The sequence below is a fragment of the Hyla sarda genome, chromosome 3, assembly GCF_029499605.1.
Source record: "Hyla sarda isolate aHylSar1 chromosome 3, aHylSar1.hap1, whole genome shotgun sequence".
Taxonomy (NCBI): domain Eukaryota; kingdom Metazoa; phylum Chordata; class Amphibia; order Anura; family Hylidae; genus Hyla; species Hyla sarda.
This window is the reverse complement of record NC_079191.1, coordinates 348,674,115-348,688,495: the sequence shown is the minus strand read 5'-3', so window position 1 is coordinate 348,688,495 and position 14,381 is coordinate 348,674,115. Positions and strand designations below refer to the sequence as shown.

At 42.7% G+C, this 14,381-nt stretch overlaps 1 protein-coding gene across 2 annotated transcripts in view; it reads left to right on the top strand.

Annotated features, from left to right (window-relative positions):
* FBXO30 (F-box protein 30) overlaps nt 1–5,273 on the top strand; it is a 76,128-nt gene extending 70,855 nt beyond the window's left edge. For both annotated transcript variants that reach the window (XM_056567529.1, XM_056567530.1), the window contains exon 3: nt 3,040–5,273. In XM_056567529.1, coding sequence (XP_056423504.1) covers nt 3,040–3,243 — 204 coding nt within the window. In that variant the 3' untranslated portion in view covers nt 3,244–5,273. The remainder of the gene's footprint in view (nt 1–3,039) is intronic.
* The last annotated feature ends 9,108 nt before the right edge of the window (nt 5,274–14,381 follow it).

The following is a 14,381-nucleotide window of genomic DNA, read 5'->3' as shown; positions in this document are numbered from 1 at the left end:
AGGATTTTTATTTTTTTATTTTTTTTTCTCACTGTAAAATCTCTTCCTCGTAGCCTTCATTGGGGGACCCACCCATTTCTTCATCTTTTTTTTTTTTTTTTTTTTCTTTACCCGGGATTCTTTCTGGGGTCTTTCGGACATATTTCTTTGTTGGCTTCTCCTACTGCTCTGTGACAAAACTGGTTACCTCACTTCCAGTGGGCGGGTATATCCTGCGAGTGAGGAGCTGACTTTTTTTCCTAGCGTCAGCGCCTCCTAGTGACAGGAGCATATACCCATCAGTATCGTTGTCCCCCAATGAAGGCTACAAGAAAGAGATTTTGCAGTGAGTACAAAAAAATTCTCCTTTTTTTTTTTTGTGCTGACACATTATACCATTTTGTTACTAGTTTCTTTTGAATTGTTCTCTTGTTGCCTGTCTTGTTCTTGATTTTGCCTGCTAAATAGTATGCTATATCATTTGGCTAGCAGATTTGGAATGATAGTCTTTTTTGCCAGTCATCGTGTTGTACCACCACCCCAGAATTAGCAAAGATAGCAGCTGTTACTCTGCAGTTCTGGGGTGAAAGACATACCAGCATGTTATGGATTCTGACAGAAATGGGTGCCGACAGATGTAAGCATGTGCCCTGCTGGGAATCCTACAGTATGAGTGCTGCTTTAACACCTCGCACATTGGATTATGGTTTGGTGATAATGGACATGGTCTCTATAGTGAATTTTTGATGTGCTGTAGGAGTAACAGAAATACAATGTATTCGGAAAGCCTTAGGACCTTTTAACTTTTTTTCACATATTGTTGCGTTCTGGCCTTGTGCTAAAATAAATTTAAGTCTCCTCTCCCCCCCCCAATCATTCTAGACTCAATACCACATCATGACAAAGTGAGAACAGAATGTTAGAAATATTTGCTAGGTTATTGAAAAAGAAAGTATTGAAATATTGTATTGACTTTAGTATTCAGACCCTTTACTTTGTACTCTGCTGAAGGCGAAGAGTAATGCCTGGTTTTCTCCAGTAAATTTTGGTTTCATCAGACCAGAGAATTTTGTTTCTCAGTCTGAAAGTCCTTTTTAGGTTCCTTTTTTTTTTTTTTTTTTTTTTTTTTTTTTTTTGCAAACTGCAGGCAGGGCAGGCTTTCTTGTGTTTTTTTGGACACACTGCCATGAAGCCCAGATTGTGAAGTGCTGCAGTGATAGTTGACCTTCTAGAAGTTTTCCTCATCTGCTAATACAATCTTTGAAGCTCAGCCGGAGTGACCATTGGGTTCTTGGTAATCTCTCTTACAAAGGACCTTCTCCCCAGAGTACTTAGTTTTATGGGGCGGTTAGCTCTAGGAAGAGTCCTGGTTGTGCCAGACTTCTACCACTTAAGCATTATGGAGACCACTGTACTCTTAGGAACTTTCAGTGCAGCAGAATTTTTATTGTACCCTTCTCCAGATCTGTGCCTCCACACACAATCCTGTCTCTGAGCTCTGCAGGCAATAATTTCCACCTTTTTGTAGTTTGTACTTTGCTCTGTTATACATTGTCAGCTGTGAGACATTATATAGACAGGGCTGTGTCTTCCCATATCATGTCTAATCCACTGTATTTACCACAGGTGATTCTAATCAAGGTGTAGAAACATCTCAGAGATGATCAGGAGAAATGGGAGGAGCCAGAACTAAATATAAAGTGTCATAGCAAAGGGTCCGAATACTTATGCCCTAAAAGAAAATTAAATTTGGAAACTGTTCAAAAATTCTGTTTTCACACTCTCACTATGGGGTGTTGAATGAAGAATGATTGGGGGGGGGGGGGGTTATTTTATTTAAGCACGAGGCCACAATATAAAATGTGAAAAAAGTCACAACATAAAATGGTGACAATGGCATTAGTCATGGGTGGTACACTATATTAAAGGGGTACCCCTCTCTGCTTTGACTCCCAGAGATCTCCTGTACGGCACCCAGGCGGCAGTGACATCAAGAGAACACCCCTCCTGTCTATGGGAGAGGGCGTGACGAGCAACCTTAGCCCTCACGCCCCCTCCCATAGACATGAACGTCGAGGTGCTGACCCAGAGAACTTTGGAGGGGAGGGGGCGGGGGGTCCCAGCTACTGGACCCCTCATGATCAGACATTTTATACCCTAGCCTTTCGATAGGGATAAGGGCCAGCATTTATCATTGTAGCTGTAAGTGAAGCATTTTTCTACACCTTTTTTTTTTTTTTTTTTTTTTGTGTGCTGGAACACCAAATTTATTAAATGTTCACAGAGCATTTGATAAATTTTGTGCAGGTCACATTTTCTGAAATTTCTCTTCACATTCACCAAAAAGCTAAGCAAAGTATGGGCTGGTGTAGTTTTCAGTGACTTTGCACCTTTTTTGTGCCTTTTCACAAAAAGGCGCAGTTCATAAAACCCTTCCATATCATGTGTATTGCCAAAATCAGTGGATTGCAGCTCAAAATCAGCAGAAATGTGTAAACCAAAAGATGCAAAAAAAGGTGCAAATAAACCCTGCTTGTGCCTTTTTTGTGTCTTTTGTAGACACACAAAAAACAGTCTAAAGACCATGATAAATGTCGGCCAAGATGTCTGGAGGCGGAGTACCCCTTTAACTAGCAGATGAACAGTCAGTACTTGAAGTTTGTATGTTGGAAGCAGCAGAAATGGGCCCTTTTCAGTGTCTCTCAGATGACAGGTGTCAGATCTTGTTGGTGTGTTCCCTTTATGAAGTGGTGGAGTGATTCAAGGAAAGACGTCCTGGACTGCTAAAGAGTGCCCATGCTGGCCCATTTATTTATTTCTAATTTTGGTGCATTACAACCAACCTTTTAAGAGTATGTAAAAGTTAATGGAACAATTTTGTATAGGTAGGGCAGACGTGGTGAGGCATGTAAGCTGGGTGCTAGGTGTAGTGGTGCAGCAGCAATACACTCTGCCTGTGTATTCAGATGTATGACATGGTGGTCAGCATACTGAGTCGTTGCCCTATGTCATAGAAACCCTTGCTATGACTTTAATTCTGTTCTGTTTTTTTTATTCCAGGTATGGCGGTTCAGTACTGCATTCTGCACAGTGAAGGAGTGGAAGTTTGCAGATATTGTAAGCATGGCCGACCATTTGAAGAAATGCAGCTTCAACACTGTAGAGAGGAGAGAAGAGGCTGTCCCTCTTCCTTGCATGTGTGTGACCCGGGAACTGACTAAAGATGGACGCTCTCTCCGCTCAGTCTTGAAGCCCGTCCTTTAATAGGAGGGGAATGGGCACTTGGCAAACACCAACACTCAAGCACCAGTTTTATACCCTATACGATATCTTTTGACACTTTGATATTTAACTAAGAAGCCACTCTATCACTGTATATAACTGGTTTTGGAAGTGATGTTTATTTTTTTATATCTATATTAAAGAGGTATAGTTTGGGTGGAAGTGGTAAGAAATGCCTTAAAGTTTGTTGGACTTTGACATTTTCCAGATGTGTAAATGACAAGAACTTTGCATGGATTTCCATCATGGTATCCTGGCTCATGAGCTCCGGTGTCAAGCACTTAACAATACTAACATGTTCCTTCATCCTGACCAAAAACAGAATGTACATGGAATTTCACGTCAGTTTAACATTGGTCAGCCTGCAGTTACAGAACAGACATATAAACCTCTGAGTGTTTTTTCGGCCTGTACGTGGGATCCCTTCCTGGTAGGGTTTTAGACTGATATTATATAGTGCCATTAACTCTATGGTTACCTTCAAATAATCAAGATTATGCACTTGTATCTGGAGCAGACTCTGGGTGAGCACTTTATCTCAAGGTCCTGAAAATCTGAAGACTCTGCTAGGGATCAAGTACAGCCTCTTGTCGTGCAGCGTATAGGAGTAAAGAGGACTTTGATCTGGTCTGTTTCCTCGGGGAATGTTTTTCCGCTTGTTTGGTCTTCTCATTGCACTCACTACCTTATTTATCTAAAGTGGAATCCACTCCAGACTTGGGTTGTACGGCATAGAGCACACACGCACACCTACCATTTTATCATATAGCTTCTTTTACATTTTTAACGTTTCTGTTTTACTGAGTAATATTTGACTCCAGATTTGTGAGATGGACTTTTAGGACTTTTTTTTTTTTTTCCCTTGTTTGGTTTTACTTATCATCTTTGTGAGATGACACAAATCCTTTTTCAATTTTTTTCTAAGCAAGTCTTCCATAGCTGTGCTAAACTACAGTGCCTTTTAGGCAAAAAGTGCTGTTTTTGTTTCATAGTTGGATTTGATATGGGCATAGCGCGTGTAAAGACTCCTATAAATAGACCGCGGACACGGGTGCAGGGATCGGCGATAGAATGTAGATAGTATAGTATGCACTGAAGTTGCCTGTGTGACTTCCTAGTTAGCAGTATTGGCCAAAGGACCAGACGATTGTGTTTCATTTGAAAACAGTGGTTTAAGTAAAATTTTAATATTATTAATCTTTCTTCCAGCTCCTTTACTTTCAGAGGAGCTGCTTCATTGAAGGCTACCATAAGTGTTTAATACAGATGCCTTTATAAGTTAGATTTGTATGGATCAGTAATGTGCATAGTTACCACCCTTTGTGTTTTTGATTTTTCTTTTTGGTTCTCAGTTCAGTTGATTGATTTTCCTATTACTTCTCTGTACACGCTTCAGACAATTAGAATTGCATAATTTTGTCTCTCTGTAGCCACAACTTAAAGGGGTTTACGAACTTAATGGATAAAGTATTTGCATGGAGAATCATCAGGATGTGATATAGGTCTAGGCTCCCCTAGTAGTCAGTTGAAGGGTTTCACTGTGACATGACCGCATTGTATACAATCTTTTATTTGCCTGTCTTGTCAGTGTTTCAGTGATGATTTGTAGCTTAGGCAGTATGATATCAGGTTCCCTTTTAATAGTGTGGATGATCACATTTTTCACATCCTGTTTGTTTCCTTTCATGTACCTTTTAACCATTAATCGATCCGACTGCAAATCTCATGATTGTCCCTTCTTGGGTCTGAGTATGGAAGCCTTGCTAATACCTCGCTGTTAACTGTTTATCATTCATTCACAGTATCCAGATCTGCCGAATAGGTGGCAGTAAATAATTCCTAGACATGCATGGTGCCTAGATGATTACAAATCACATGACGCCTTCCCCCCCCCCCCCTTCTCCTAAGTTACAATTTGATCAGTAAGATTTTATTGTTAATTATTATTGTGTTCGAAATGCTTTATTTTCCGTTATTAAATATTTTGGTGTATAATAAAAGCTAATAAAAACAGTTTCACATTTGTTTGCCCATTTTCCTTGACTTCTTTTTACAATAGATTTAGTGGCCATAGTAATTGATATTTCATAAGAATTGTTATGAATTATGCAGTGGGAATGTCATGTTCTTGAATGTCATGATAATTGGAGAACAACCCCTCAGGTCACGACCCATCAATGCAAGTCTATGGGCGGGGGCGTTCCTGCCCGCATGGATGGTGAGGCAATGAAGTTAGTGTCTCCCGCCTGCCCCATAATTAGTCCCCTGGGTGGGGCGCTATAGTTACCTAGTCCTGCCCCCTCAGTGTGATTGACAGCCCTTGTCACCACTTTACCTCCTAAGCAGACTGAGGAGAGTGATGACATGGGCTGTGGCTGGACTGTCAATGAGCTGAAGAAGACCAGACTAGGTAAGTATAGCTCCCCGCTCATGGCACTGTTTACAGGCCAATGGGGAAGACTTACTAACTTCATATCCTCACCATCCAACGTCTCTCGGGAATGGTGAGGAAGAAGATTTTACCATATATGACGCGTTGCCAGACTTTTGCATACTGCATTTGGCTTCATCCATCTTTACATCAATTCTGACCATTTTCACTGGACCTGCTAAAGACATGCATCCCCATATTGTGCTGCTATCACCACCATGTTTTACTGTGGGAAGGGCATTCCCTGGGTGTTGGGTTACTGCCACAGATGGGGGGGGGGGGGGGTTATTTATTGTCTGTGGTAGATGTGTTTTCTACAGTAAATTTTCTGCTGTGAAAGTGCTGATGTGCGTCAAATTTATGAAATAGCACAGAGCATATGATAAATTTGAGCAATAGACAGCTACGGGAAATTACCTCAGCACAGCCAATTTTACACTGAAAGAAAAAATGGCTGTGTTAAGTGCTGTGTATTGCAGGGACCTGTGGCTAATGCCGAACATCACCGATCGTGGTGATGTCCGGCATATACCCTTTAGATGCCACGATCAAAGTTTATTGTGGCGTCTAAAAGTCCTGAAGTTAACTGCCGGCTAGCTCAGGTATGCTGATCGGGGTCGCCGCGGTGAAATCGCGGTGTCCCTATCAGCTGTGAGGAAAGCCAGAGGTCCCTTACCATGTGTATAAATTAATAATAAATGTGAATTAACCCCTTTGCTAATAAAATATTGAATTCCCCCCCCCCCCTCTTAAATAAAATAAAATCTTTTTTTTATTTTTTACATATATAAAAAAAGCCCTACCTCTAATAATAACAAAAAAAACACCCCTTTTTCCCATTAAAAAAAATCACATGACAGAAAAAAAGTATTGGTAATTGGTATAGTTTTTAACAGCACCACTTTTTTGTATATGTGATTATATTTTGTATAGTTTTTTTTTGCATTTTTTTTTTTACATTTTTCGCCATTCACTGCACAGGACCATTACCATTTTTTTAATAGTTCAGACATTTCTGCAAGCTATACCAAATATGTTTATTTAATTGTAAAATGGGAAAATATGGTAACTTGTTTGTTTAATATATATATATTTTTTTTGGGGGGGGGGTACTTCTTCACATTTATTAAAACTCAAAAGTACTGGGAGTTGTAGTTGGGTACCATATAGAGCAGTGATGGCACACGGCCATAGTTCGCCATCAGCCTATTCGGGACATCCCTGTGTCCTGAAAGATCTTTTCGGGAAACAAGCATGTCCCTGTTACCTTTCAGCAGCCCTGCACTAACTTAAAAAATGCAGGGGCTGTCGGGAGGTAGCAAACGCAGGGATGTCACTGATGTCCTGTGCGTGTGCCCATAGCAACAGCGGAGCAGGCATGGTAAGTTACCTGCACGTCATCTTCAGTGTTCCGACCACCGCTCCTCCGGACCCATAGCAGTAGATAGTGACCTCTAACCGGAGGAGAGGTGGTCGGAGCACTGAAGTGGGGGAGTATACAGGCATGCAGCCTCCAGCCATACACTGTATATGGCTGAAGGCTGTATGTCTGTGGGGGAGCTATACTGCACGCCTAATGTGGGGGGGAACTATAAAAATCTGCTGCGGAAAGCCGAGAAGAGCCTGCCCCCTTTCAAATACGCAGCGGAAAACCTGCAAAAAAATCCACCCGTGTGAACGTACCCTTAGGCTGTATGCCTGGTGGTGTTTACACAACTAATTAAATTTCTGCTGAAGATCAAATACGGTACTTCTGTGAGATAACAGAATTATTAGGACTGATTGTCCTACAAGGTCTCACAATCAATCTGAATGTCAGGCCTATCCCCTTTAAAGGAGTACTCCGCTGCTGAGCGTTTGGAACAAACGCCCTCTCCCATAGACTTGCATTGAGGGGGCGGGGCTATGATGGCACAAGCTCCCAGCATCTGTTCCAGTGTTCGGAACAGTTTGTTCCAAACACTGAGCAGCAAATACCCCTTTAAAGCTGGACTGGTACAACCTTGGTAGTGAAAGAAATACAACCTCATGGTGCTTATGACAGCTAGGGTCACACTTTCTATTTTTGGAGAGTTTAATAAAAGTACAGTTTTTTTAAGCTGATGGCTGCTCTCTGATGTTGAAAACATCAAACTCCTAACACAACTCCTAAATAAGGTTTTATGCCTACAGATAACATTAAAAAAAAAATCAAGAATTCAACCCACAAAATTAGGTTTATTTGTAAAATATACAAACATTCAGCGGTTTGTGTAAAACTAAAAATAAATGATATGTAGTATAGTATAGTGTGGAAGTGGCACTCCAATATAGAAAATAAACGTGATCTATTCACTCATCTGTGTATAGCGACGTTTCGGCTTATCAATAAAGCCTTTCTCAAGGCTCTATTGATAAGCCGAAACGTCGCTGTATGCAGATGAGTGAATAAATCACGTTTATTTTCTATATTGGAGTGCCACTTCCACCTTATTTTTTGGATATTACATTGGGAGTTGGTCTGCTCCTGAAGCTGAGCACCCAAACGGATCTGGAATCCTGCTACACGGTGCTTCTCCACCTTCTTCTTTATACATACACACACACACACATATATATATATATATATAAATATATAATACACACACCACACCACAAGATGTATACTGGCACCGCTGCACTTAGAGATCCAGTTTCCTAATTGCAGTAAGGATCCACATACACGAGGGTTCAGTATTGCTCACGGTAATAGTGCAGTGTAATTGCTTCAATCAATAGAAGAAAGAAAGACTGAGCACCTTGGTATGTGCTCCGTCTTTCTTCTATTGATTGAAGCTATGTATATAGTTTAAAGGGGTACTCTGGTGGAAACCTTTTTTTTTTTTTTTTTCCCTCATATCAACAGGTGCCAGAAAGTTAAACAGATATGTAAATTACTTCTATTTAAAAAAATCTTAATCCTTCTAGTACTTATCAACTGCTTTATACTACAGAGGAAGTTGAGTTGTTCTTTTGAGTCTGACCACAGTGCTCTCTGCTGACACCTCTGTCTGTGTAGGAACTGTCAAGAGCAGGAGAGGTTTGCTATGGGGATTTGCTCCTAATCTTCACAGTTCCTGACACAGATAGGTGTCAGCAGAGAGCACTGTGGTCAGACAGAAAAGAACAACTTCCTATGTAGTACAGTGAAATCTCCCTTAGCGGACACCTCCAATAGTGGACACTTTTTAGTTCCCATAAGACTTAATGTATTTTCACCCTACAAATAGGGGACATTCCCAATAGTGGATGTGCACACACCCAATAGGGGACAACCAGGCTCATGTGCCGGCTCTATGTTGTACACAGGGCCAACATCAGGGGGGTACAGCCAATACCCCAGTAAGGGATCCAGATTTCCAAGGGGCCCAGCCCCCACTGCAGCAGCCCCAGCACAGAAGCAGAAGACCGCTGTAGAAACGGTGGTCTCATGCTTCTGTACATACGCCGGCCACATCATTCACCCCTCCCCCCTTCTCTGATCCCCCATTCCACTTTATTCCCCCTGTGTCAAATCATCCTGGTCATAAACCCTTAAAGGGGTACTTCACCCCTAGACAACTTATCCCCTATCCAAAGGATCGGGGATAAAATATCTGATTACGGGGGTCCCGCCACTGGGGACCCCCGCAATCTCCCTGCTGCACCCGGCGTTCGTTTAGAGCAATGGGTGCAGCACCGGAGGCTTATGATCTCACGGCCGTGCCCCCTCCCATAGACTTGCATTGAGGGGCATGGCCGTGACGTTACGAGCCTCCTCCCCGCATCGACATTCATCCGGCAGGGTGCTTTAAAAGACCTGCAGCAAATGATGGTGGCAGCAGGCTCTGAGGCTTCCGTTTGTACAGTATGGCACATACTAAACGCTGAAGGACTTCATGCCCAAACCTGTGCTGACCCAAAAGCACTAGAAAAGTTGGCTCCAGTAAAATCAAACCCATAAATAAATCCCAAAGGTTTTGGGGATTCTGTTCTGCAGAGCAGTGAAACAAAACTGGGATTTTTTAGGCAGGTAGATCAACTGTATGTCTGGAGGAGGAAGAATGAAGCATACGCTGTAAATATCACTCTGCCTGCAGTGAATCATGGTGCTAGTTTGTTATGCTGTTGGGGCTGCATTGCTTCTTCGGGCACTGGACATCTACAGTGCGTAGAGGACAAAATAGAATTTTTGAAGTATTAGAAAATCATGGGTGAAAACGCCTTCTGTGAGGAAGTTGAAGCTTAGACCCTCGAACAAGTACCTCAGAGTCCACTAAGGTTTCGTTTAAAGGGGTTCTCCGGTGCTTACACATCTTTTCCCCTATCCAAAGGATAGGGGATAAGATGCCTGATCGCAGGAGTCCCGCCACTGGGGACCCCCGGGATCATGCACGCGGCACCCCATTTGTAATCAGTCCCCGGAGCGTGTTCACTCCGGGCTTGTGATGTCACACCTCCGCCACCGTATGACGTCACACTCCGCCCCTCAATGCAAGCCTACGGGAGGGGGCGTGACAGCTGTCACGCCCCCTCCCGTAGGCTTGCATTGAGGGGCGGAGGCGTGACGTCACACGCCGCCGGCCCGGTGGTCGCCTGTAATCAGACCCGGACCTCTATCACCTATATTTATTATAGATGCTTGATATGCAGAAAAAATTGGAAACACAAAAGGGAAGCGCAACAATGTGCCGTAAAAGTTTTCAGATATAACGAAGACAAAGAGGTGAAAAAAACTTGCTCACCTTCTGGTGTTGTGCAGTGGGCACAACACCATATCGCGCTTGTATCCCGTTGCAAAGGAAATAGTGAAATCAGGGGGTGCAGCTCACACCGTGGCGTCCTGGGATTCCTGGACGTCTGGAGAATGCAAGAGGTGAAGATCCCCGGGGCTCCTGTAGAATAGCTTGGCTGGGATCGTGGCAGTAAGAAGTAGCCGGACACGGTTAAAGATATAATAACCGGATTTTATTTGGATAGATCACAGATAACGCGTTTCGAGGGGTGGGACCCCCTCTTCGTCAGATCAATGATGTGGCAGATGTGGGAGGCCACTAATTTATGCAAAAAAAGCCCGCAAAATTTAACAGCAATTACCGGGTACAGATTAAAATACAAATATGCATCTGTGCAATACAATTTCCACAGTGTTGAAGATTTCTCAAATCCAAAGCAAAACATAAATTTAAATTTAACACATATTACAATTAACATGAATGGTGCTTGTGTGGCAGATCAAATAAGGTATTACTGCTATTAGCCTGGCCTTCCGTTCGGGGAGCTGAGCAAGTAGAAAAATCAAAGCGCCGCTCTCCATGTTGCGGCGTCATCTCAAAGATAGAGGCACAACTGGACCGTGGTCTTCCCCTGTATGGGAGACCCCTCATCCAGGTGCTCGGGAGGAAATGTCCCAAATTACAAAAAAGTTCATAGTAGAAGCGCATATCATGCGCTGGATCGATTTAACAAACGCAGGCATCGGCATTGCAATAGAGCATATTCTCTATGTAGTAGTGTATATTGATGTCATTGATACATACATATATATATATATATATACACATGCGCAGTTGTACACACATCCTCCCATGTATTCTTCTTTGGTTGATTGCTTGGCTGGTGGGGGTCATCTTTATTGGTAAGAGGGCAGGATGGCACATTCAGTGAATGAGCTCTGTAGCCTCATTCAGCCCATGGGGTTGGAGCGATTCTAGTCTGTAAATCCAATACATCTCTTTCTTTCCCAGAGCTTCCAGGCGATTGGTAATGTGCTGGGATGTAGTCAATGGGCAGGATGGATGAAATTCCTGTGGCCCCATTGTGTTTGGTCGTGACGTGTCGTGACAAACCTTGAAGCATAAATCCCTTTTTTATATTGCATCTGTGCTGGTTGAGTCTTTGATGTAATTTCTGAGTGGTTCGACCCACGTACTGTTTCCCACAGCAACAGTTGATAAGGTAGATGACGAACTGGGATTGGCATGTCAGATGGAATGGTAGCTCAAAGATTTCCCCTGTATGATGGCTTCTAAAATTAGTGTTCCGATCTGCTATGATGTTGCAGCAGAGACATCTCTTCTTGCCGCATTTGAACACATCTTTTTTGAGAGTGGTCTCAGTGGTGATGCGTTTAGCTGGCCTCTGTCTTTTCAAACGGCTTGGAGCCAGCATATTCCTGAGGGAAGGAGCTCTTCTAAATGTTAGTAGGGGTTGGGTAGGTAAAATTTCTTTTAGGTAGGGATCATTCTTGAGGAGACTCCAATGTTTTTGTAGGATTTTCCTTATGTTGTAATGGCCCGTGGAGTACGTTGTCACAAAACTGCTGTTCTTTTTACCCCAGTTGTGTGTGTCTTTTGAATTTTTCTTTTTGGTTTGTCTCCTCTTGATCACACGAGGCCTCTTGGACTGAGGGTGATGACCCTGGAGCTATAGTGGCTGATGGCAGCGGTGAGGAGGGTAGACATGATTCCTGGGTGAGTGCAAGCGCTTTTAAAAATGCATTCTCTACCAGAGTTTTAGGGTATCCTTTCACAGAAAATCTGTTCTTCAGAATTTTGGATTGATCAATGTAGGTACTGGTGTTGGTACAATTTTTCCGAACTCGGCGGAATTGGCCATAGGGTATATTCTGTTTCCATTTAGAGTAGTGTCCACTCAAAAAAGGTACATAACTATTCGAGTCGACAGTTTTGAAGAACGTGGAGGTGATGATTTGGCTATTTTCGTGAGCAATTAGTAGATCAAGAAATTCGATTTCTTTATCGGAAATATTTGGTGTTAGGGTAATGCCCCAATCGTTGCTGTTTACTTCATGGATCAGTGTATGGATTTGTTCAGCTGTACCCCTCCAAAGAAAGAACAGGTCGTCTATATAACGTTTATATACGACTGTATGTTCCAAAAAAAGTTTGTTCTTATGGAGGAACTCTTCTTCGAATTGCCCCATGAAGAGGTTAGCATACGAGGGGGCGACTCTGGTCCCCATAGCCGTCCCTCTGGTTTGTTGAAATGTCACCCCGTGATAGGTGAAAAAGTAGTTTTTTAGGATTAGTTCCAGGCATGTAATCAGGAAGTCCGCCTGATTCTCAGGTATTTTTGTGTTGCTTCTTAGGTAGCAAGCTGTGCTCTTTAGTCCCAGATCGTGTCTGATATTTGAATATAGAGCAGACACATCCATGGTTACAAACATCATGTTTTCCTCCCATGCGAGATCTTTTAGTATAGTAATTAGTTGGTCTGAATTTTTGAGGTAGCTCTGCAGATTCTGGACATAAGGTTGGAGTATTAAAAATCCAAATACTGTGATAAGTTGCTTGTGATGCTGTCTATCCCAGAAATAATGGGTCTTCCCGGTGGGTGCTCTTGGTCCTTGTGCACCTTTGGTAGATGGTAGTAAAAGGGCATTTTGGGGTTGGAGATCCATAGAAAGTTTTTTTCCTTTTTGGTGATAACACCCTGCTTTACGCCATCTTCCAATATGGAAGAAACTTTCTGTTTTAGTGCAGGGAGAGGGTTACCATTAATCTGTTCATAGTATAGGGTATCTCCTAAAATCTTCCATGCTTCTTGCTCATATTCCGTGTAGTTCTGTATTACAATTCCCCCGCCTTTATCTGCGGGGCGAATCACGATATCTTGGTTGTCCTTCAAAGATTTTAGGGCGGCTCGCTCACGGTTTGTGAGGTGGCCCTCTTTTGTTGTGATCTTACAGGTGTCAGGAAGACTTTTGAGGTCCTCGGCTACCAAATCATGAAATGTCTTGAGAAGGTGACCTTGGCTTTCCACGGGGTAATATTTCGATTTGGCTTTCACCTCCGGGTGCACTCCGGGTATCACCGTTTCCTCCTGTGGATGGTATTTGGAGCTGACATTCGGCAGGGCAAAGTGACGTTGCAATGTGAGACGTCTTGTGAACCTATGAAGGTCCAAGAATAGGTCAAATTTGTTGGGGTGTGATTTAGGGCAATAGGATAAGCCTTTTTGTAAAAGGGATAGTTCCCCTTGGTTTAATAAATGGTCCGATAGATTAAAATTTTTTATCATAGATTCTTTAGAAGATTTTGATTCCATAGAATTCTTTATTCGTGTTTTCTTTTTGGTGTTTTTCCACTGTGCGTTGCGGGCTCCTCCTCTTCTAGTTTTCTTTTTGTTGGTTTTCGAGGTTGAAAGCAGTCCCTTATTGACCCGGTCCGGTTGGGACCTACCTCTAAAAAAGAGGAACCTGATTGGTTGGCTGGGATCCCATCCGGATGTGCAGCGGTGGCCACTGAAAGAGGGTAAGCATTTATTTGATTGCTTTTTTCAGAGAGATTTATAAGATCGGGTTCAGTTGGTTGTTTTTGGGGAACCGGATTCCTCTCATGATAATCTCCACAGGGTTGGGAGGATAGAGGATTGCTTTTATGAGAGGATTGATGGATCTCAGCTGTGATGGTAAAAGTGTGAAGGGAATCCCTTACTGTCTTTAGGAAAGGGACCAGGGCGTCTTCACCTGCTGTGGAATTATCTACCAGAACTGGTGTAGGTCCTGAAGGTAGGTGGGGAGGACTGGTATCATGAACTGTCAGTATAGAGAGATTCATGGAATTCTCTTTTAGCGGTGACGGAGACAGTTGTAAAATTGGTGTGATCTCCTCAATGTTATATACCATATCTTCTTTCAGTTTATCTTTCAAGCGTCTGATAGAATGCC